The sequence below is a fragment of the Phaethon aethereus genome (assembly GCF_964289735.1).
Source record: "Phaethon aethereus genome assembly, chromosome: 13".
NCBI lineage: Eukaryota > Metazoa > Chordata > Aves > Phaethontiformes > Phaethontidae > Phaethon > Phaethon aethereus.
Genome location: NC_138589.1, coordinates 18,434,077 through 18,459,463, shown reverse-complemented (window position 1 = coordinate 18,459,463; position 25,387 = coordinate 18,434,077). Strand labels below are relative to the sequence as shown.

Below are 25,387 nucleotides of genomic sequence, written 5' to 3'. Positions count from 1 at the left end.
AAAATAAAAACACCATTTTGTAGTCTGCTCTCAGTTGCTCTCTAATGCGTGTTTAAGGTCTGCACATATTTTAACACTTTGCTTTCAGGCACTTTTTAAGTATCACATCAGTATTCTCTTGGGAACAGGTATTTCCAGAACCTTAAAGTGATAGCTCCTATGGCTTATCCAGGCCCAAATCCTTTTGGCTACAATTCACAGGAGTTATGTTTGTCTAAATAATAAATCCCTCAGCACGGCTGCATGTTTAGGCAGGGAGCACTTGTGGTTAAAAGTGATCAGATCCAGCCTGCTAAAACTGTACAGGAAGGAAAGAATCCACACGGTCCCTCTTTAGGATAACAACCAGACATTTGAAAGGCTATCAAACCCAACAAGTCTTTACTTCTACTACTAACAGGCCAGTCCTTCAAACTACTCTATGCATGTTTCTGGCTCACAGTTGCTGTTTCTTTATCACTGCTTTCATTGCAAGAATTTAGCAAGCATAAAGCCACAAGTCTATTATGCAGCTCAGCTATGTTTCTTTGAAGATACAAAGACACTCAATCCTTGCTTTTCAAAACAGCTTACGTGAGCACTTGCTTTCACATCAGTTGTGTGAGTTTGAGTGTGTTCAAAAATGTAAGAGCAAAAAATCATGACTACGTTCTGATTGGATTTGATATGAGTATCTCAGACTCGGTTTAGAGGAACTTGATGTAAACCCCAATTATTTTTTTTTTTAAGTTCAGAAGCTTCAATCTTAAGGTGTGAATATAAGTTAAGAGAGTGAGTTACAAACCAAAGATTACCTTTGTGAGTAAAAAAAAGCCATTGCAGAATAACAAAACCTACAAAGCTTACTTTTGCTTTTGCCTGACCTACATTATGTCTATGATCCTACATATATTCATACATACCTTCACATACGTATATGCATTCTCTTGACACACAACTTGTATATGCATTCTCTTGATTGTGGTATTCAATGCCTTCACGTATCATCTCCCCTCCCTACCATGAAATGCTTCTCTCCCCAAATCTTTCTGATTCCAAAAACCAAATTTTAATTCTGCAATTTGTTGTGCCTTAATAAACAGAAACAATAGCATGTGTTTCAGACAGGTCAGCTAGTAAGGTGTTTTGTCCTTGAGAGCAGATTGCACAAAAGATTATTATTTTTTTCAAATGCATTGTACTAACACTGAGGATGTTGTCAGTGCTTAGATAATATTTTGAATAGACTTACAGCTTACAACGATTAGAGTTATGAGAATAGCAAGGACATTCATACATATGCATGTTCCTCAAAAGCTCAGGGAGGTTCATCCTTTTTCAAATCATAGTTTTATTTACAAAATCCTAGCTTAATTGAATTGTATGGACTCAGAGAAAGAAAATCTGATTTTTGTATCTTCTGTTAATACCATAAATATTAAAAGCAGAAAATGAACCAAAATGCTTAACTGTTACCAATACTTGACCGATATACATCCTGGATTTTTAGAAACCATATAACAAACATTTCTCACAAATATAATGCCAAAATAATGACAAAGTTTAAAAAGCAAGCATTTCTTCTCAAGATCTTGCAATTCAAGTGCTGCATGCCACTTAAAACACCGACATCTAAGAAAAAAATGACAGTATTGAACTAATACACATATATGGCTGCCATAAATGCAAATTCATATTTAAATTGTATCACTCATATTGGCCAATATTACTTTGTTTCTTACCAAGTTTTTCACACACAGGAGTCTGATTAATCATGGAATCGTAGAATAGTTTGGGTTGGAAGGGACCTTTAAAGGTCACCTAGTCCAAAACCCTACAATGAGCAATGAATAATAACGAATTATTATTCAAATACCTAATTCTTAGCTGTTTGGTTTAACCTCTAGTTCGAATCACGCTATAAAGAGACAAAAAAAAAAATCCATTTGCAGTACTCAGCTGCACGTTACTTTATTTAAGGCTTCTAGCTAATATTTGACTGAGGACACCAAAGATTGTTATATGATATTTCTGGGCTGCACAGGATACTGCACATAGAAAGGAGACCACCAACTTGGTCATGCAAGGAAGTTTGGGCAGATAACACTTCTTACTGTTTCCTCCCTCAGACCATCTCGGAGTTAGACTGCGAACAATGGGAACCGCTGACTTAAGTGGCAGTTTGAGCCATCTGAGAAGAATTTAGTGTCTGCAGCAATACTTCGCTAGAAGAATTGTTGACCTACCTCAGAAGTAGGTAGCTGAACACATTATTCCAGTGAAGGAGGAAACTGTAGTAATTTGTTTTTTCATGCAGGTGGTGAGAAGCATTCCTAGTAGACCACCTCCATGCTTTGATCACAGCTAACGGCAGACAGCACATGGAAAGAATAGGAACCTAGTTCTTTCAGCAAGTTTAAAGCATGATAGAAACATGGATCCAGCAATTGTCACAGGTGCTACTGAGTTGTTTAACATTGCATCTCTAAGAATACATACCATTTCTTTTCATAATTCCCCGAATGCCTTTGCATGTTAACACCTATCAGGATGACAAAGAAGGATGAACTTGAAATGAAGGACAGCCTCATGACTTTTGTGAGTCTGTGCAAGATAGGGTTTATCCAGCAATGGTGAAAAGCATCTGAGAGAGGATTCCTTTGTCCATCTGCCAGGATTCACATGGATCCACACAGAAAATATGTTTTTCAGTGTCTGATGATCACAATTTGGAGGGCAGAGGGGATGAGGTACAGTGAATATAGGAGTAATAAAAGAACTTACTACAAGAGAAATCTTTTCTGCTTTTATTCTCAGATTTGTAAGCACACAACTTGCTTTAAATGTTCACAAGCAAGATTTAAGTTGCCAAGCAAAGAAAATGATAGAGTACTCCTGAAAAAAACAAAACCACCACCACTCAGATGGAAAAAAAGGAAGATCTTCTTAAAAACCCACTGATCCCCATCTTATTTTACTTTTAGTAAAACATTGATGTCAACGACGTATTTTGGATTATTGAACAAGAACAAAATGACAACAGTCAAGCTTCCCCTTTGGGTGAAGTTATTCTGTTAGTCACTGTTGCCCAAGTGCACTAATAATATGTCTTCATTGTCACAAGAAGACTGCAACATATCTTTAAACCAAGCATTAAATATTGGCAGTTAGATGCACTGTAGAAACACAGGGATGGGTTTTTCATTAAGATACAAACTAGTTAATGTAATTCAAGTTTTAGTTCTAACAAACAGAAAGAGTGCAAGACTCTTTCCAAAATTGCCCCCCAACAAGGCATGTTGCTCTGGGGTTTCGGTACCAGGGACAACGTGTACTGATGCGTGATTTGAGGCTCCTGAGCTGTGACTGCATCTATTTGTTAAAGACTTCCTACAGGACTTTGCACCAGCAACTTTCTTGCTTTGTACTTTAGTTTCCCCTGCTCTTAAATGATATTACCATTTAACTTCTCACAGAAGTCAGAAAAATAGAAATTAGAGATATAGTGGCATACAGAAAGTGAGGTCCCTTCATTATGCGAGATTATTCATAGCCCCCAGTGATGCAATTCTGCCCTGAAGGATACATCCACCAGGTGTTAACTACAATAAGTAGCTGTAAAAGGCAATTGAGAAAACACAGCCTGAATACAGGTCATCTGTCTTTCCCCTATATTTGCACTGCTCTCCAAATAAGGGCTTAGCTTCATGCAATTCCCATTCAGTTCTGTATTTGCAAAAAGGCAAGTACTCCAACTTTAGTCAAATCACAAGAAGAGACAAGTGTCCAGCAACTCTTGAAATTCAGTTCATCTGCCTTGGAGCTATGCTTTTAGTTATGTACTGAAAAGGACACAAAAGGTCATGGCTTAATTTCTCACTCTTCTAGATGCTAGCATCTTTTGACTAAGAATTTGTTTTTGTAGGTTTTTTCATTTATCAGTTTCTGCCACTCAGGAGCCAACATATCAAAATCCCTTACTGATTGGTCTCCAGCACCCCGTAAAAGTCTAACACTAAATCCCACAGCTGGAGACATACTGCTGGCACCTTGCTGGATGCACTAGACAGCAAAAAAATAAATGGCTAGTATAGAAAAGAATATTAACTTAGTTTGGCAGAGCCTTTAGAGATTCTTTCACTTTTGGTTTTCTTGGTTCATAAAGCAACTGAAAACTTTCTACATTCTCTGCAAAGCAGAATTATTGTTCCCTGCCAGAAGACCCAGATCTAAAACAATTGGTCTGGGAGATTTTCACAGAAACTCCAGAAGCCGTGGAGACCTGACGCTGGGACAGGGGGTCAGTTACTGTCTGACAGACTCTCAAAGAAAACAGAGTTGCTGCCTTATGTTTGCATACTTTTTTTTTTTTTTTTAAAAAGTTCACTAGAGATTTCTCACTAGTAGGTTTCAAAGCTCTTTGCAGATGGGGAAAATGAGACAGAGGTATGCTCATTAGATCTTACGAATTTCTGGATAGCAGAAGCTTGTCTTTTTAGCCACTGAACATACACAGGATACAGTCATGGATGCCCAGACTAGTGCTGCAACTCAAATCTTGACACTAGTCAATTCACAGATAGATACATTAAGACTTCTGGTTTCCAATACACTTCCTTTATGCGTTACAAGCATTATGCAGTGCTGAACATGTCAGGGACTACTCTTGGTGGCAAACAGAAGGTTAATGCTTTCCAAAGTGCAGTTACTCACAAGACCATTCTGACATTTCAGAAGTCAAGAGGAACTATTATTAGCTGTGTCTAATAATACTGCAAGTTCCCACCCATGGAATCTGTGTGCAATCCTCCATTGAACTGGCAGCCTGTGGCAGTATCACTGCCATATGATTTGAACCAGACAAGTCTCAAAAAACATTGCCATAGCACTGTGTAGCCAGCCTGAAAATATCTTCACTGCTCTAGGGAGATGAGTGATCCCTTTGGAATTGGTTTTTGGAACTGTAAACTAATGAATCACTAACAGCTTTAAAGTAGACAAAATGTATTGCAACACAGCACATAGTGCTGCAGAACCAAAGGAAATCTGTTTACAATGCTTTGACACTTGAAATCAAGATGCTCAAGAAGGATGGGGGCTGTTGAGAGAAGCAAAGCTCCAAGTGCTCTGAGCACAGTTATCCTTCCAGGGCCAGCAGCCATTCCCTGGTGCCAGGCCTGGGCTCTGACCCCCAGGCATGCTAGCCAAGCACTGCAAGGCAAGTCACACCTCAAGGGGGGTGTCCACATGGAAACAGGGCAAGGGACAAAGCAAGAAACAGCCCTCTTCTCCTGGGCCTGTTGTTGCATGTGCTTCAGTAGTAAGTACAGAGACCAGAAATTACTTCTGGCATTCACGCTCACTGCCTATGTCCCCACAGCCACAGCTGCCCAGAAACCTTGTCAGTAAAATTTACACTACATTTGCTAATGGGACAAGGTTGACACCAAACTTCATATTCAAGACAGTGGTCAACCTTATGCATGTGGCTGGTGGGAAAAAGGCACTGCTTTACAGTTCAGATTCTTAATGAAGCAGCACAGTCTGAAGAGAGGCTCCGATTTTTTTTTTTTTTTTTTTAGTGTGAGTCCTCAAAGAGTTTGCTGGGCAAGGGTAAGGCCAAAGCTCAAAACCCTCCTCAACCCAAGGACACTTAAAGCCACGGCTATTGCTTAAGAAAGCTCCCTGCCCTACTTTTGACCAGCCAAAGCTATGCTGTTACACAAATAAGATGCCTTGGGCCAGAAGGAGACTAAGCAAAAAGGAGCATAACTTTGAAGGAAACAAAGCTTGTCTGGGAAAGATGGCAAGTTTGATGTACTAGTGCTGCTTGTCCAGGGACTAATTACATCCTTTAAAGCAAAGGGTTACTGAATAAAAGACAATACCAAGAAATCCCTTCCTTGAAGGATTATCTCTACCCATTAAACAGCAGTCACACTTTCTAGTCTCCCTCCCTTTTTAGGCTCCATGAGTACTACATCCTCCAGCCCAGCAGCCCTGCTTCAGCAAGAAGCCTTGCCAACAGCACTGAACAAAGCCAGAGAGATTTGTTTACAGGTGCTAAGGTAGCTAGCTTATCAGATAGTTCACTAATTCACAGCAAATGTATGGAAAAAGAAAAATTAAAAGACATGCTGATTATTTAAGTGGATTGCTCAAGATTTGCTATTAACGATATTCATGAAACAACAGCCACAGAAGACTACACAGTGAATCAGGATATAAGAAAGTGGGATGAGAACCGGGAAAAAAAAGTGTTTATTGCTGCTGCACTGGACTTGACCAGCATATGACAGGCAGCAGGCTAGTACAAATAAATGAAGGAGGGGGTATTGTTTACAGTTAAGCAGCTTCAGGCTCAAAAAAAAAAATCCAATCCAGTGCACTAACTGCAAAATAGTTTTAGAAATACCAAAAATAGTTGTAGCAATACCAGATAGAGCCCTACCCCAGGTGCCATATAACCTTCCTTCCCTGCCACAAAGGGGCTTAAAAGAAAATAATTTACCCTGATCACTTCATTCAAAACCTACCCCTACCCCCAGAGCTTGGCACAAAATTCTGCACACCATGTACATCTCTAGCTTGCAGGCCGGGAGAGATGTACTGCGTGTACTTCCTCTGTTTTTAAAGCAAAAGAATGCACTCACAAATCAACAACAGTTTTAAGAGAAAAGGGGAGGGAGGCTCTTCAGTTCCCGTCATTTGGAGCTGTATTCAGAACTACACATATTCCCCAGGAACAGTCATGACATGGGGAGCGGCAGCATAACAGGCCTGGCATGCCCCTGACTCAGCCACGCTGCTATTTAAAAAACCCCAGCCCTTCTAGGAGGGCAAGGCTGCACCCTGCGGCGAGCCCACTGCAGCACTAGCTGAACAGGGCTATTTACACCATATAGCACCTGAAGTTGCTCACAGCAGTATTAAGAGATGGCTGCATCCAAGCTAACCAAGGCTGTAGCTAGCTGAGGATTTTGGCAGAAACTTTCCACAGGTACCTGAGCTTTACTGCTGTATTGGTACTACTGATTTAAGTAACAGTTGCAGTGATACTTTACACTGGAAATACAAACTCCTGCCCATCAGGCAAGTGAATCAAAACCAGCAGGCCAACTATACGAGCATAGCTTATGAAATAATAAAGATTTTGGGATGCAGCAGACCTAAACTACTGGCCAATCCCTGCACTGCAGAAATCAAAGTTGACTTGAACCTCTACTCCAACATCAGGCCAACTCACACACACTGTTCTGGGAACAACAGGTATAAAACAGTAAATCTCAGGCCTAGAAGCCTCTGTGCTACCCAGGCTCCCAAGGCAGAAACAAGAACACTAGTTTGCTTGCAGTAATTACACATATACAAAGAAAAACTGCAAAGGAAGCATTTCTCTATTTTTGTTTCCTTTTCAGTGTTTTGAAAGGTCAAATATATTTGCACTCTGCTGTGTTCTCTTTATCACTGCTTAAACTCAAGCAGTGCCAGATGAATCACGAGTTGTGCAAACACCCAGAAATACAGTTTCAGAAGTCGATCCATTGTACATTAATTGTATGCTCAGTTGTCAGGGGAGGGTTGTTTCTGTTTTAAGCACGGAAGAACCTGCAGAAAACTAACAGCTAGTTTGCAAGTCTGCCTGAAGTCAGGTTCTCTTCCTTTTAATCTTTGCTCTTCAGCTGGCCTCTGAGAGATGTCAGAAAGTAAGAGAAAGGGGATGTCTGTGAAATTATATATTAGCAAAAGTGGTAGGGGGAGGAAATCACATAGGAGAGAAATGCTGCAAAGCTTTGTGAGATACTAACAGCCAGCCCATAATACTCATTTCAGCAAGACATTACCTAGCATTTTCCGAGATCTCGCTTGCTTCTATTTATTGCTGGAAAGCCATAAACAGAGTTGTCCTTCCCCTCCCAGATTCTCTGGCCCTTTCCATTTTCTCTAGGACATGCTCACTTCCAGCAGTGCACAGTTAAAAAGTATGCTTGCGTTACTCAAAGGACATGTGGGGAACAACCTTTCCGATATATGTAAAATTGTTTCAGACGGTAAAACCAGCACACAAACAGTTTCAAAAGAAACTGCGATGCGCTCTCCTGCAATAAAGGCTGGTTTGGCCTCACACCTTATACCCAGTTTGTCCTCCATTCTATCCCCAGCCAACTAGTCAATTAGGGGAAGGTACTTCCCAAGTTTTATTTCATCTGTGCAATAACAGGTTTCCTAAAGCATCAGTAGAATGGATTTTTGATCATGAATACCACAATGTCAAAGCAGCAGAGATAAATATTGTCCATTAAGACACGCAACAAATGATAATAAAAAAGTCCCATGAAAACATAAAATGTAGAAGAGAGGAAAGTTCTGTGGCTGGGCAGCTAATGAATGCTGGAAACAGAGTTTTACAAAGGACTAAACTTCCTGCCTCTCATAAGCCAGCACGCCGACACACACGAATGTGCATAAAACAGTGAAGTACTGCTGTTTCCTCCTGCCAACAGCTTCAGATCCAGATACGTGCACAAGCTCTGGATACAGGTGTGTCAGCCTAAAGTAACAGGTAAGACTGTGTGTAAATGAAGATGCAGAAATAAAGCAGATTCAGACTAGATGCTGCACTCCTTTCCTGTCTACACCTGTTAACTGTATCACAAACATAAAAGGCTGCTTTCCAAATCCTAACAGCTGCAAAAAGTTACAGGACATTGGATACCATTTTGGTTTTCTTTTTCCCTTAGTTTTGTTTTCCCTTCCATTTCTGCATGTTAAGGTTTGATCTTTCTTGTATTCCTCAGTTAGCCAAGGAAAGGGACAAGAAATTCAGCAGCTATGTTGGCATGCTTATTACTAAATAACTATCCCAGCACTTCTGGCTCTAAGAGGTCACCAACTTAAAACCAGTAATGGGGTAGCCAAATTAAATTCTCTTTTCCACCTGTGCAGATAGAACTAGACTGCCTTAGGGGACTGAGGGAGAAAGAAGTAGGGTAATATGAACGTACCAAGAAATGCACAAAATTTGGGCCAGATACACAAGTACTAACAGTACAATGCTCACAGTCGCATACCACATTAGCTAAGTTTACAATTTAACACTGCACCAACTCTAGGCAATTTGCAGATTACCCGGTGAAAGTAACCATGATCTATGTAAAATGATAAAGGAATATAACCCCTTAGGTGTGTCTAGTTTTCCTCATGCTGCAGGAAACTCCCCATCATCTTCGCATCTATCACCAAATGAAAAACATCTATAAGTACCAAGAACAGGGATGGACTGTCTAAAAGTACCTGTTGAAGCCCATCCAAGAGAAGTTAAAACAGAGTAGTAAAATGTGTTCATAGTTTCCCCCAACACTTAGAGTTCTGAAAGAAAGTTTGAGTAGAAAAACTAAAAAGCACTCAGACTACCTGATTTTTTTTTTTTTTTAGCAGATGAAGTGGAACACAGAAAAAGTAATTTGAACAAGGAAATTACAGGAATGCTGATACTTCCAGTCTGCCTCGAGGTAAGGCAGGGAGAACCACTTGCGCTGTGCATGATTGCTTTTTCTTCCTTCATATTCCAGCTAGACTCCACAAACAGAGCATACAGAAATCAGAAGTCAAGAACAAGTTGGAAAAACAATGTTGTTCAGGTTCAACATAAGATATGTCAGACAACAAAGTCTCTTTCTATTTTAGATAAACTCCTTCAGCCACCCATACTCAATGTTTAGTTCCCACACACAGCAAGAAAGAGGTTCTGTGCTTGTGTGCCTTTGACTCATGAAGGAACAAAAGCTTTGGAAATTGTATTCTTGGGAAGCAAGCGTAAAGAAGATTGAGTCCTCATTTCAGAGGACGTTACCATACAGGAAGAGGCAGCTGTTCCACAAAGTCAGAGATTAGTCCATACAAGTCTACAGATTCTCATGTTTTGGGCTTGTAACAAATGATCCATTCACATGTCATCATCCCCCCAGGAATTCAATCATCTAGGTGCATCTCATTAACAATGACACTTTAGGACAGCAACACCACACTTCCAGAAGCTAGGCATAGGAGTGGAACAGCCATGACCAGGCTGCTCACCTCCTGCCAGAGGAGCCCAAGCTTTTGGTAGCTCTGCCTCCTCCAATCTGAGGAAAAGGAAGGAAGATGAGAACCTTTATCAGTGAACAGACTGGGGAAAAATATTCTGCCACTGATACACATCTCACATTGCAGTGGAAATATCCAGCACCTCTCCCCTACCCAAGCACTGGAAGCATAGTTGATTGTCTATCATCTGCCCCTGTCTTGTACCCCAAACTGTTTCGGTCTCAAATGCTACAAGTATACATAACACTGCCAGCCTCATCCTCCTCCTCCTCTGCTTCAACTGATCATTTTGCCATCAGCCATCACATAAACACCAGTTATAAGCAAGCACACTTAATTTTCCTTATGCCTAGGAGAACCCTGTGCAGTTATAATTAGCTAAACATTTTCTCTTCTTAGTTTCCTCTATATGCAAAATACTAGCTGTATGGAGATAGGCAGTTCTTTGGCAAATCATAACTAATTATATTCTTGAAAGTTGAGCAGCATTTTTAAAATAGTACTACATTCACCAGCTTCTGATTGGCCTAAAGACTGAATTTATTCTGGGATCCCTCCAATCAGAATTAATCTTTCAATAGTACAATGAACTGTCACTACTGAATCAACATGAGCAGCACAAGTGACAGCAGCCTACATCATTACTCAACTAAGATAATAGAACCAAAGTCATTGAAACAGGCAGATGTTGGAGGCTGTCTCCCATTTCAGAATAATGTTCCTGTCGTAACTCAGCATTTATTTTAGGGAAGCAAGGATAAATTCATTACCATTTGCAGGGTGCTCAGATATAATAGTAATAGAAGCCATGTAAGCCTCCTAGTATGCACACAGTAGAAGCGCACATGGCATTGATACTAATCATCCTTCACCTAGATAACGCAAAGCAAGGCAATGCAATCAATCCACGTCCACGGGAGACCTGCTCCTATATTAGTGTGAGCAACAGTGTTTTGCTATTACAAACTCAGAAAACTAAGTTTGAGAGATGTGCAAGACCAGAAGTCATTTTCAGAAGACAAAAGTTTCGTGATTTATTCCCAGCATCCTTACCCGATTTTCTGGTAACACACTGTATCTGAAATTATCATTTGAAGAGCTGCTGTTTTGTCAGACTGCAGTAATCAATATCCTCACTGCACAGAATGCCACACTTCCACATTGATAACTCAACTGCATAGACCCAACAACTAGGGAAAACTACTGATGATATTTAAAATTGGAGATTATTTTCTTCTAATTCTTTTAATTAAAAGATCTCCTTTAAAATTATAAAGCGGAATACAATGATTCCAAAAATAGAAGCAAAGGTTAGATCCTTATCTACTTCTGAACAGTAGTGTAAGTAGGTGCAAAAAGGTGAACTTCCCATTAATGCTAGGTTTCAATGACCATCCTTACATATTTGTCCCACTGAATAATGCCTCCTGCAATGACATTGCCACATATTAAGGAAAAGGTGATCAAACATGGGCCTAAGTACTTTAGTGTTCAGGTCAGATCTATATATCAGTAAGTTAACAGGATTATCAATATTCATAAATCAAGATTTATAGAGTTCAGAGTCCAGTTAGTTCAATCAGATCATGAATTATGAAAACAAAAGACATTTTAGAAAAGAATAAAACCACTTGGCCTGACACACATTACAACCTCCAGGTAGCAGGCTGATACAAATGCCCAGAAATGAAACCTGGTTTTTATAATAGGACAATACATAAATTCTCATTTATCTTTACCCACAGGTTTTTCATTTTGCATTTCACCTGAATAAGGATTGTAGATAATATCCATGACTTCCTAGCACTTGCAAGACCAGTTATCTTCGCTCGGCAGAAGGTCAAACTGAACACCTTTTAATGTGGCCACTTATCTAACTGTACTAAACAGCTCAAACCTGCAGCCGAGATATCCATTCCTGCTGCACAGTGCAGTTGAAGCTGCTCAGCTTCCTCTGACAGAGCTCTGAAACAATGGGTTTAACAGGGAAGGAAACGCCCATCCAATTCTAATGACTAATTCCATCTCCTTTCACTTAGGGAGCAAAGTACCAGATGCTCTGGATTTCCTGCTTTGTCAACTACAGAGCAGTGCTATGTTCAGCTCTCACATTTTGATATAGCTGTTTGTCGTCTGATAAAACATGGTTCCTCAGGGAAAACAGAGGGCTGCCTCTAGAGAAATGTATAAATACACCTTATTTGGCACTAGGGGAACTCAAAGCCAGAAAGTTTGTCTATGGGAAAATGCAAGATCTTGGAAACACTGTTTCCAGCGTTTTCTCTGTTCCCAAGCAGTTACCAACAACTGGCTCAAAGTTAAAATGTAATAGACACTTCAAAGATCACCTTACATCAAGAAAGCTATGCTTTACATGAGTTCCCCCCACCTCCATCCTTGTACGCTGTCTGTACAAGCTATGGATGATACTCCTAATTCATACACGTTGGGATAGCTCCCTAGGGGATCCAGATGAATTTACAGCAGTTTAGAATTCCTGCCTTTACACACTGACTCCATGGGCAACTGCCAGCCTTTATTTTACTCTTACGGGTTCAAAATCCCCTATGCTTGACTCCAAGACTCTTCTTTAAAGACAGTTTGCACAGAAACCCTTCTTGCAATTCCAAATTATGCCGAGACAATGAAAAGAAATAGATTAAGTGTCTATAAAGTAGATGAGCCGATTACCAGCGTGGTAAGTATGTTGTAACATGCTTTTTTGCTTCATAGCAATTCAAAAACAAAATTGAATGTGCTAGCAGTTTTAAGGATTGATTTAGAATTATAGAATCATAGAATAGTTTGGGTTGGAAGGGACCTTTAAAGGTCACCTAGTCCACCCCCCCTGCAATAAGCAGGGACAGTTGGACACATTTGAAGCAATATGAGAAGTTATTCATCCTCTTTCTACCTCTGCCATAGACGTGCTACTGCCCATGTATCAGGCAACAATTAAAGTACAGAATCAGTACTCCCCACACTGTGGTTCCAGCCAAGCATGCCAACTTTGCCCTGGAGCAGATAAGGAGCAAATCACACTTAATACAGCTCAGGGGAGGAAAAGGGGGTAACCTTCAACAGTAGTCTTCAGCACACAAGTAGTAATAGCTGAGAAAAGCTTACAGGTACAGCTGTTTGCAAGTGAGCATCTCTTACATCCTAAATTCAAGTTGTGTGTATACATATTTCTTCGCATACAGCCATATTAGCAGTGCTGTGACAGCTTAATGGCCTAGAACCCGTGGTTTTCAGCATTTTGAGTCCTTGTTACACACAAGTACCACAAGGTCAATCTGCCACGATCACTCATTTGCCAAAAACTTCCTCAAACTTTTAGAAACCCACTTTCTGTCTGTACTCCTATTAACACAGCCTTCATACACAGAAGAATTATTTGTTCTTCATTACATACTAGACTGCAAAGTCCTTGGGAATTAAATATTAGCTTTTAGAAATACATACATTGCCATTACCAATAAGGAATTAAACATTAGTTGTTCACAGAGAGAGAACAAAAGAGTTTAGACTGGAAGAGATAGCTATTATTAGATGGTGGGTTTTTTTTGAAATGAGAGTTTTAGGAATAGAACCTTTATCAAACGGAGCCTGAGGAACCTTAGAAATTAATAAAAACTTATTCATTGCAGAGAGCTGCATGCAACTGCCCAATTCAAAAGCTTGAAGGTGGATGTTCAGCTCCCTAAAAACAAGGGCTATAAAGACAACAAATTAAGACATCCAGACATGGATGTTCATAGATATCAAAAGTTATTTAAACACCTTTATCAGCTTTTCCAAGTGGTTAGAGATACTGATAAACTGCTGTGTGCTGAAAAGATTCACCCCCTCTTAGTAGCTCATATTTATTTTAGTGTGTTCTTAGAACTGTTTTAACCAGCTCCATCAAACCAAATCTTTAAACTCCTCCTTTTTTCTTTAGCCAACGAAATTAATGGTGCAAAACAGCAGAATATTGGATAAGCTAGTAGTGGAATGAGTTCCTTTCATACAAAAGAGTAAGACTTTCAAAGAACTAGATTCTTCCATTTGAATACAGTCCACATCACAACACTAAAAAAAAAAAGTGGGCAAATTTCCAAGATCTTTGAATAACACCACAGTGGTTAATAAAGCAAGTCTTATTTTTCACTCCTCTGTGGCATGTAATGTCCTACTGATTTGTATATGCTAACATTGGGCTAGCTGCAGGACACACAAAGTGACAGAACTGTCTCCCATCTGGGCTGGTCCCATACATCTGGTGATTAGGGCAGGGCACAGTGCAACCATATGGCCATGATGAAGAACACACTAATATCCTCCGGAGTTGACTGGGAAGAGCTATAGCCCACTTAGTCTCGTAAGGATGATAAATCCCTCTTATTCTGTCTCTCCTCCCTCCCCAGTGGACATGGTAGATTTGTCTTTTTGCATTCACAGATGAAGCTTTGCTGGTTAGAATACAAGTGATACACAAAAAATTAATTTGGTGCTTATACCTGTCAAAGGAGGAATGAAGAAAATATTTCCCGTGAAACAATTAAAACACCCGCTAACCTCACATCTCTGCCTTAAGTCCCAAATTAAGCACCCCCCGCTCTCCCAAAAGACTTATGCTGGCATAGGAACTCTGAAACCCGAGGCCAAAATACTGACACACAGCACATGGACACAATGCAGCAGCTGGAGATAAGAGATGGGTCTCCAGCAGCAATGCACAAAGACTATAACAGTAACAGCTCCATTACCTAGCTTGCCCTTATATATTAATAGAATGGGATGAGCCTACTTATCTAACAACGAACAGGAAGAAAATGAAATGCAGGACCTCACATCTTCAAACAGGCACTGCTGGTGCTATCTACACAGTTCCTGTTACGCTGGTCTGTTGAGATACCTTTTAGAAACACTTGTTTCCTAGCTGACAAGTCACCAAAAATCAAGTCAATAACCCCCAACGGATTGTGGCTCAAGCATATTACCTGTGCTAGGATAACTTTTTTCAAATTATGTCCCAACATGTTGCCCAAGTTACATCTTAAGTTGAAAGATAAGAGTCTCAAGTGGTACACAACAAAGTGGGTTTAACTGTAATGCCCTAGCTACAAGCAACATTTTCATGACCAGTTTCTGCTCATCTATTTTAACAAATACTCCTTGCTTATCAGTAAGGAGTCTGGTCAGATCCCATGTAAGAATGTCCTTAAAAATTAGATCTGTTGCCTAAAGTCATACTAACTCACCAGGGGCCAGCTTTCCCTCCAAGGGAACATTTGACAAATAGCACAACACGGCTGCTGGAATGGCTCTGTGTTTTGGGAGACACCATCTTTTGAATGAGATGTGCAAGTGAAAGATCTTTTTGAGTACATAACCAAAAAATGATGGCCAGAAACTGTCAGGGGTAACTGTCAGCCTGCTCACAAAGTGCTCATCAGTACAAATAATGATACATAATAATTGGCAATTGAGTTTCTCCACCATTTTAAAGTGTTTTTACAACTCTGATATAACACAAGAGACAAAGGACTTTTTCCTCTACAATTCTCAAATAGTAAGCATGTCTTAAATAAGACCTACAGCAACAAGATACAACATGGAAATGCCTGGTCAGAATTTGAATATAATTTTTATTGTTATATCAACAGACTTCATGTGAGCAAGAGTTTTCTTTTTTCCCTGAAGCTGATAAATTTCTTTCTTTTAATACATGGGTGTTGACTTTCAAGCTGTGCATGGAGCCCTCTTCTGGAGAAATTCGAAAAAATAGAAGCTTAAGAATGCAGCAGTGTGGGCTATGCATTTGGGGAAAATTTTAGGACTGATTTTCTCTATTCAATATAATTACAAACTTGTAAAATCTATAGTTTTTTTCCAATTGACTTAGTTGCAACCCAGAGGAACATGACAGTTATTGTTGAAGCTACTGAAAAATTAGTTTTTCCTCATCTTGTAAGCTTTGCTTACAAATTTTATGTTGATTTTATGTCTGTATGAAATGCATAATATGCAAAAGCAAGCCTCCAAACAACTTTTGTTTTAAAACAAATATTTTTTATTTAGACCTTCGAAAATATCCCTTGGGAAAAATGTAAAACCCACTCTGATTTGATAGATTTTAAATTTGTATGTATTTCCTGTCTACTGTACACCGTATAGTGAACTGCACAAGCTACCAGAGTACACTCAGTTTTTATTGTCAGTTTCGCATAAATCTGTGCATGATAATTATGTTTTGTAGTTTTAAAGGTGATCCCAATTTAAAGAATTACCTGAAACATATCTTCCTCAGCTGTTCCATATAATGTTCCATTCTCCTTTGGTGGAAAAAGGGCAAACAGTTGGCAGTAGTGTAGACTAAAACTTTGCAAAAAAAAATTAATTTATCACCCACCTGTTTACAACTTTTACAAACATACTTAATGGGCTGAAAAAGGAGTTCCTCATCCTGATCCTTTTAATGGCTCAAAAGGCTTTTTTTTTTAAATACTTAAATACAGTTGAATTAGGTGCAGACCAAGAAAACACAAAAGCAAAATTATTAGTTTTAGAAATTATCTTTTAATTTAAAATAAACCTTTTTTCAGTCCATGTTCTTATGGACATAAGTATTTCCTCAAACTTTTTTCTACACTGGAAACTTTGCTATCATTACTTTGAAATTACGTTATTCCTTCCTTCCACTTGCACAGAAAGTATTGCATTACTAGATTGCTTTGGCTTAGAAATAATTTTATCAAAATTGAGCTTTGCTGGTTCCACTAGCATTGTATTATATGAGGCATTATTGCTACTGCTAAAGGAGAAAAAAAGAAAACTTATGAAAAAAATCCCAAAATGTGTTACAACCACTACACAGACAGATGGCTACATTCATTTAATATGTTGTTTCTCACATTCTTCTGTTTACTTTTCCTGTCACATGAAAGTTGTGCATGTGGCATGTCAAAAAGAAAAGCCAAACAGCGTTTCAGTAATTCCCTTTTCCTTCCCTAGCATGCTATCACCTTCAATTCGTACTTTAACCTGCCAATACTCAACCACCTTATACCTGAAAACAAATTTATGTACACTCCTTATTATAGTCTAATTCATTCACTCTCAGACATGATCTATAAAGTAAACTTGGAGATGTGTTACATCACCAGGTAGAAACATTGCCAGATAAAGCTACATATGCCAATAAAGAAGGTAGAGTGCGGTTTAAGCACTTAAATACAAAGCAATGCTAAAGCATCACAAGCTCGGCCCTGCAGCATGCTTGAACCCATCTCAGCCCAGCAAGAGAAGAAACTCTGAAGTATTGCTGAAAGTTATTGATAAGTGCACAGTTTTCAGAATGAGGTGTTCTTCACTTTGTCAGATTTTAAGTAGTTACTGATGTTAAAAAGTGCCAGCTATGTGGTTTAATAGGCCTTAAAAGTCTATCCTCCTCTATCATATACATACTGGTTTTCCTACAAGGGACCACTAAAGAAAAATCCAAACTCGGGATGATTAATTCAGTAGTGTGCTAAACAAGATGGACAAAAAAAGGACAGAAAACACAGATAAAGCCAAGCAAACTACAATCCACATGGCAAGTCTCAAGCCCAAGATGAGGGAGCACCAGCTCAGTATATCCACAGGTTACCTTCACCATCCATGCTCTCTCCCCCCAGCCCCTCCACTCCCTGAGCATTGCCACCCACTGGCCGCTTTGCCAGCCCAGCTGCCTGCCCAGGCTGGATCTCAGCCTACTTTGACAACTTCTCCTCCCCAGGAGTGCTTTGGGCATGCCCAGCCCACTCGAGAGCCCCTCAGCCCTCCCCAGGAGCAGCAGCTTGCCCACTTGCCACAGCCAGTCTCAGCAGAGCTGGCAAGCTGCGCACTGGCCAGCCCTCCTACACAGTCCAGAGCCTCAGACGGAGCTGCCAGGGAGGCCCGGCAAGAAACTCCGTGTATATCCCCAGCACATGCTGCTCTGGCTCCTCAAACTCATCCTTCACCAGTGCATTCAGGCTCCGTACCTTTGGCCCAAAGCAGCTGCTTTCATTTGTTACACTCCCCGAAGCGGGATTGCTATCCTGTACCCACCCAGATGCCTGTGTGCTTGCTCACATGAGTGCCCAGTCATTGAGTCTCCCACTGTCCCATAACTTCAGCCACCCACGTTAATGCTTTTACTCCTTATCCCAAATATCCCAGCCTTGATCCACAGCATACATGCATTCAATTTACCCTACTGCTTCCTACTTACATGCTCGACGTATCTCCTTTCAGTGATAAAGCTCTCCCAACAGTGATCCCTCACCGTTTTTCTCCTTACCATTCTATTTTGAAAAAGCAAACTAAATGCCTGCTGGAGATGGCAATACACAAACACGAATGCATAGACTCAGCGTCCCAAGCGCTAGTTTGACTCTCTAAAACCTACCAACACCCTAAGGGTTAACAAAACCACTCGATCGCAAGTCAAAAAGGAATTAACTTTTGTCTCTACTCAGCGCACAGGACACCAGTGCCACCGTCACTAAATGCAAGAGTTTACAGAGCTCCTAAGACAAAAGAAGGAAGGATGCATTTAAGCTGGACAACAACAACGGATTTTCAAACCTCCCCAGAGCTTCCAAAAAGTGAGCCCTGTAACAGCAGCAAGAGGAAAAGAGAGCAACCAGAAGGTACCGAGAAGTCAAAGCCCAGCAAGCCCCTTTGCTTTGACAGGCAGCAGCAGCAGGGCTTTAGCGGCTCTGTGTTTTTAAGGCTGGGTGTTTTTTCCTCTGCTTTCTGGCAGAGGGGGATCTATTACATTTAATAAGAGAAAGGCTACATAGCAAGTCACTAACAGAGTGTTACACATCTATCAAGAGAGTACGGGAAGGGAACCTTTTGCAAGGTCTGATTTTATTTTTCCTCCATATTCCAGCGCCTTTTCTTTTTTAAAGAAAAAGCAATAAATAATGTGAACTGCCTATAACAGCCTATAAGCCTACTACCCAGCAAAAGCCACAGAGGAAAGAGGCAAATCAAAGTTGCAGCATTTGATATGACAGAAAATACTGCTGCTGCAGCTGCTACCGAGACACTTGAAAGATTCCCCCCACCACCCTTCCTGAAGGGAAACAAAAAATGCTATATATCACACAGCAAATTTGTTGTAATTGTAAATCAAGGAACTATGAGATTCTACATTCCTAGCAACTGGCTTATAGCAGAGATCTTGCATCTTTCAACAGTAATTCAAGCAATGTGTAATTACTCAAATCAGACCTGAATTACAAACACTTTCAAATCCAAATGCACAAGAGAAGGAAGATTAAAGAAAACAAGGAAAAAAAATACATATTTCTTACCTGGGACAGCAGAAAGGACAGAGTAAGTTGAGTTTTGTGCTGCATTTTGCCAGACTAGAAGGTACCAGAGGCTTTTTCATTCATGCACTCGGCTGCACTGAGCATATTTTCACTGTGAAACAGCCTTTGAGAAGAGACTCTGCCTTGAGAGCCAGCCAACTTCCCAAATAGATCAGCAGCATCATCACTAAAGCATTGGATAGAGTCTGATGACCAGAACCAATGGCTTTACAAGGATGATTTCTTCACAAAGCATCCCCATTTTGCATCACACATATTGGGCAAGCACCTCTCACAAACACAGCACCTTTAGAAAGCTTTTTGCTTTGGTGTATTTGTGTGTTTAGTTTCAGTCTAACAAATCATGCCTTACAGATCTCAATAGTATTTCCCTTTTAGAGAATGGAATTGCACAGAGAGAAATAAGAGCAACTCAGAGCACCGCTGCAAAGAGATTCTCTTTATTAAAATGTTAATAAGGTATGCTTTATTTTCAATAAATCATAAAAATGACCACTGCAGTTTTAGTTACTTACAAGCCTTAGGAGAACATAGCAAAATTTCTCAGTGCAGCAGAAATACAGATTATATTTGGTGTTTTCCCCTCACTCTCACAAATCACAACAAAGATCAATTCTAGCCCACAGAAAAAAATCCATCATAAGGCAATGGATTTTATTAACTGCTCAGGTAATGGCAGAGCTGGCTTTTGATTCAATGAACTTGAATCCAGGACGAAGTTTCAAAGGTGCATGCCCTTCAATTATAAAAACTTTTCCTGTTTGAAAGAGGGGACCTGATCTTTCAAGAACCTGCTTTCTCTGGACCGGTTGTGTTGCAACCCAGCAAGTCACACCAGGCAGGTGGACCAAAGATTACGAACAAAATTCCCCTGCCCGCATTTCCAGCCCCACCTCTCTTGCCACTCCCCATTATCACAACAGTCCAGTCCTTTTTTGACTTTTCTTCTTGCAGTCACCAGGATTATTTAGCAGTACCCTTCCCCCATTTTCAGCAGGGTCAAATGTCTCCTTAGCTCTCATGACTGATGCTTTTCCCTTGCTTGCTCATCCAGCAGACCCAGCTGCCACCACTTTCTGCTCTGACCCACCACAGGTGGTTGCTGCACCAGGGGAGATGAGTAGAAACATTGGGAGGAGAAGGAAAGCATGCAGATACAACGGGATATGCATTCAAAGGAGCTGCCAACCATTTTGAGTTCCTCAGCATCAGCAGGAGCTTCCTGCTGTGAATAATGTTGTTAGATAGCATCCCCAACCGCTGCTACTCTACTGCACACAGCTCACATCCTCCTTTACATACACACTGGTCCAAAACTGAGGGAAAACACTGTCCTTCCAAAGTCTAAGCCCTCACATACAGCAACAACTCTGCTCCAGTACCTTCATCACACATGAATATAAATTAATACCCAAGATGGATCAGAATTCAAACCAAACCCAGCAGGAAATACCAGTGGCAATTACAATGCTCTATATAAATGCAAAAGGTTCGCCACTTATACATAAAAAAGCAGGTAGGTTGCTTGCTTTTTCATCTTTTTTTTCCTCCAGGCAGCAAGCCAGCTTAGCAGAGTGGGGGGGGGGGGAAATATCTTAGGGCTCTTTATGATTAAAAATAAGCAAGTGACCATCTCCCATTGCTCCTCCAGGGTCCTACATTTCCACCAAGCGTAAGTCCCAGCCTCAAGAGAAGCACCTCAGAAGTTTATAAACAAGACTATGCGTTTTTCATAGGGCATAGCCTACAGACAACAGCACCAGCTGTATCCCAGTATGCACAGCCTTTGTACAGGAACACTGGGATTTGGACAGTCTCTTAAACCCCACAAACACGGGCCAAACAGCTGAGCAAGTTTCCAGACTAACCAGAAGTAGGTGGTGGCTGAAAGAAACAAAAGCATATCTGCATCCTGTTTCACAGGAAAGGGACTCATTACAAAAAAAAAAAAACCACTTTAAAAAAAATTTTAAAAAATCAAGTCATGGGGTAGATGATTCACTCTAAGATAATGCTTGCAGTAACATGAGATGTGAGCCAATATGAGCAGTTAACTTCTACAGAAGACACAGCATGGTTATGGGGCCACTACCCCACAAAGGGCAGAGAGAGCAGGACAAGTTTAAGGTCTTCCCCATGCTCCCACAGCCACAAGGAGCAGGGCTGAGCCTGCTGCCATGGCCTCCCTCGTCACTACAGAGGAGCAAGACACCACAGCAAGGTCCAGGGCAGGTCCTGCTTCCCCAAAGGGCCCTGCCCAGGCCTCCAGCCCCTCACAACAGCCACATACAACAGCCCTTTGCCTCCAGAAGGAGCAACTATCCTTTAGTAACAATGAAAAAGAGCATTTTAAAAAAAAAACCAAACTAATTCACTAACCTTTTACTTCCAGTTCCACACAACCTTTTCCTCCTGCTGCCTCCATCTTATCTTGCCTTGCCCCCTACTCACAGCTGCTCCAGTTTGTCCCCTGGAGAGGTAATTAACCACTCCTGGAGGGGTAATTAACAGCTCCCAGGGGTTAATCCTTCACAGCTGCTGCCAAGCCCAGGCCCAGCATTGCACACCAGTATGAGGGCAGCTGCGTCCCTCCCCAGCGCCCACCCACGCCAGGTCTGGCCGCCTTTGGGAAATGGTCTCTTGGGCATTGCTCAGCTGAGGTAAAGCCCCGCGCGCAGCAGGCCTGGCTGCTGGGGGTAGCTGGGGTCTCCGGTGGCGGGAGGTGGGCAGCTGCTGCAAATCAGCCCCTGAGGCCCAGGACAAGGGTTTGGCCCCTGGCAGGGGGGTTCGCAGCCGAGCTGTCTCTTCTGGGGTCCCGAGCAGAGTCTTCTCTGCTAATTAGATTATTAATGAAAAGCTGGTAGGTTATTAATTAGGAATTAAGACTTGGTTCCTCAGTCCTTCTCAGCCTTAGGTGACAGGAGGAGGTTCAAACTCTGTGAAACATCTCTGAGGAGCAGGCCAGGAGGCAAGGCTCCAGGTGATGGAAGATGGTCGCTCTTTAATCCTCCCCTTGAAGCAACTTTGCTGCATAACTAAAACATGAAGCTGAGGACATGGAGCGACAGCAACAGAAATAACAGCCTCGGGTTTAGGGCATGGTCAGAGGAGAGGCTCCAGGGTTCAGGCCTTCCCTTTTAGGACAAGCTGTGCTGGCTGATGTGACTTGCGTCGTAAGTTCAGGTAATGACTGGGGGGTGGAGAGGGGGTGTCTCTTGGTTTCTGAGCAAAGAAAGCTCCTGCTGAGACCTTTTGTAGGTCCAATCCTACATTAACGGATAGCTGTGACATGCTCTGCAGTCTTTAGATGCAAGATGCCATCATTTTTGCATATAAAATTTTGGGCAACTTGACACCTCAGCTCAGTCTCTCCATGACATATTCTGGCAATAGAGGCCAATGCTGAGCTGAGGCGAATATGAACAGTATTAATTGCCTGCAACACATAAGGTGTTGTCAGACACAGACCCGTTAGCAGACAAGGGAGTGACTGTATGCTGCCAGAAATGCCTTTTGACCTTTGGAAGATTTGCCCTGACTCTATTTTGTAAAAGCTGAGGATTAGCTGCCTTGGATCTATCAGAAGAACAAGGGAAGTTTAATTTCATATTATAGTGAGTCACATAAGAAACCTGGATGCAAGAGAGAGGGACTAATTTCCCCTGCCATAGTACTGGCAATCTATATACTCCTGGCTGCTACACCACACTGCAGTTTCCGAGTCCTTCAAGATTGGAAAAAGGCTTTTAACACTGGGCAGCCACTGGGAGTGTGTGAGCTTGAGTGGCGTGTCTCGAGGACGGAAGGGATAAAAAGGGCACACCTCCGGTATGGGAGCATAATACAGTCCGAGACAACTCAATCCTCATCAGATCAGCATCTGCCCCTAAAGGACAAGGTATAGCTGAATTTCTTTTAGGACAGATGGGCTAAGTACATAGTGGAACAAATTCAGTCAAGCAAACTAATTTGAAGAATAAATTTAGCTGCAGTGTATTTGACATTGCCCTTGTAATTAGGAAAAAAAACATGCAGGTTAGGGCTTTCTGAAATCCTACTGTCTTCTCACCAAGAATAGCCAGAGAACAGAAGAAACCAAGCTTGACCTGCTGTGTCCATCAGGTTTAGCACATCAATCTCCTGCTATGCCTGCAGAGCCATCACCACTTCCTGAGGAAAAGAAGTTGTAGTAAATGTACCTGGCTAGAGCTGGAATCCATAGCAAAAGTGAAATCCCATCTTCCTGCCTCAGGTTCTCTAGCAGGAAGAAATGAAGCGTCTGGCTGCAATAATGTTTTATTCTGGAGGACAGACATTTGGAAGACTGCAATAGAGTTGATTTAGTGAAGAGTTAAGGAATGTTTTTCTAGGCACTGTGGTTTTCTGCTTGGCAGTTCTGCCAAAATAGGTTTGAGTAGGGATTCTTGGTCTTAGTGCAGCTGAATTTTCTTTAAGAATGATTCACAAAAACACCAAAAGAAGAGTTTCTGCAGTTTGAAAGTGAGCCCACGGCTTTTCATTATGTACCCAACCCACTACCTCCATAATACCTCAAACTCCTACCAGTATTTCTTACACGAGGGGCTTATTGGCAACAGAAAGTTTGGCATTAGCGCAGCTTTCTCTAAAACCTGTGGGACTGCTGAATGCTTTGTCTACTGTTTCCCTACATCCCAGCCCAAGCTCTAGGATAGTAAATGGATTTTGTTTTCTTACTTGCTAACAGACAAGTCACAGGCAACTAGAACAAACTGATACTTCAGTATAAAGAAATAGGGTGTGTTTTATTGTCAGAAGAGAACTAAAAACAGTTGATGAGTCAAACAGGAATCTTCCATTTTAGAAAAACCCTTAAGAGACCATCACACCCTTTTCTCTCCAAATAATAATAATCCCTGTTTATCATGACCACAGGAGCCATTTCTTCAATTCTTAAAGCAAAAAATCATATTACTTCTTGAGGTTGCTTCCATGAGCCCTTTAAGCAAAACAAAATGTATGATGTTCAACATCTAAAATTGAGCTATCGTAAAGCATTCTACAGTGACAATTTAAAGTGCTGTACATCTAATCTTCTAGTCCTTACTTGAACCAGAAGCAAGCTGTTCCTTAATTCACTCTTCATCTGAACTATGGTGGGGAAGGAGTGAGAAGAGCCCTAGGTATGTGGTGGGTGGGATGCTCCACAGCATCTGCTTCATGGAAATGCATTTGTTTCTATCCCCCTCGCCCAGTGGGCTCCTGTGCGGAAGGAGCTTCTGCTCCTCAGCTGACCCCCAGCTCTCGGTTTTCTGGAGTGGTGGCAGGTATTTTACCGTATCTATTATAGACTTGTGCCTTTCAGCTGAATCATAGAAAGTGAGCTTGCACTGTGAGCTTGCCCTGACGGCGAAGCTCCCCAGACACTTTGGTTTACTAGTAGTTGGCAGTAATTCAATCACTTGCAATCCTACACCCATACCCATTGGCAGGTAGTTGAATTCTGTCCCTCTATTTACCCATTTTTCAGTAATACAAAGTTACCTCACACACATTAGCATGTTTGTCTTCCCCAAAGCATAGGGATATAGCAAAATATTCCTGCAGTGTTACAGAATAAGGAAAACTGAGGCGCTGGATGCAGAGGGACCTGATTAAAATCATAAAGGTGGTCAAACACGGAGCTAAAAATTGGACTGCTTGTTAAATGCCTTAGGCACTGGCCCTTCCGCCTATTGAAAAAACCCATCGGCCTTCCTGGGGGACCTGGGAGCTTCCTCTGTTATTGTGCAAAACCAAAGTTGAAATGCAGTTTAATTTTAAAAGTCTTCATTGGCTGGGCTATCTGTTTCCGTTCCCCACATGTGCCTCTCCCTCCTCGTTTTAGCACGGTTACTCCTTTGCTCTCTCCCCATACATATGATTGTATCTGGCCTAAATACAGGTGTTCTGGAAGCAATTACAGCTTCGTTGGAGCAGAATATGAC

At 41.2% G+C, this 25,387-nt stretch overlaps 1 protein-coding gene across 1 annotated transcript in view; it reads right to left on the bottom strand.

Moving 5' to 3' along the window:
* CDH13 (cadherin 13) overlaps window positions 1-19,445 on the bottom strand; it is a gene marked incomplete at both ends in the record, with an annotated part of 495,274 nt that extends 475,829 nt beyond the window's left edge. The window contains one exon of the mRNA XM_082005778.1: window positions 19,401-19,445. Within this exon, the coding sequence (XP_081861904.1) occupies window positions 19,401-19,445 (45 nt within the window). The remainder of the gene's footprint in view (window positions 1-19,400) is intronic.
* Between the last annotated feature and the right edge of the window lie 5,942 nt (window positions 19,446-25,387).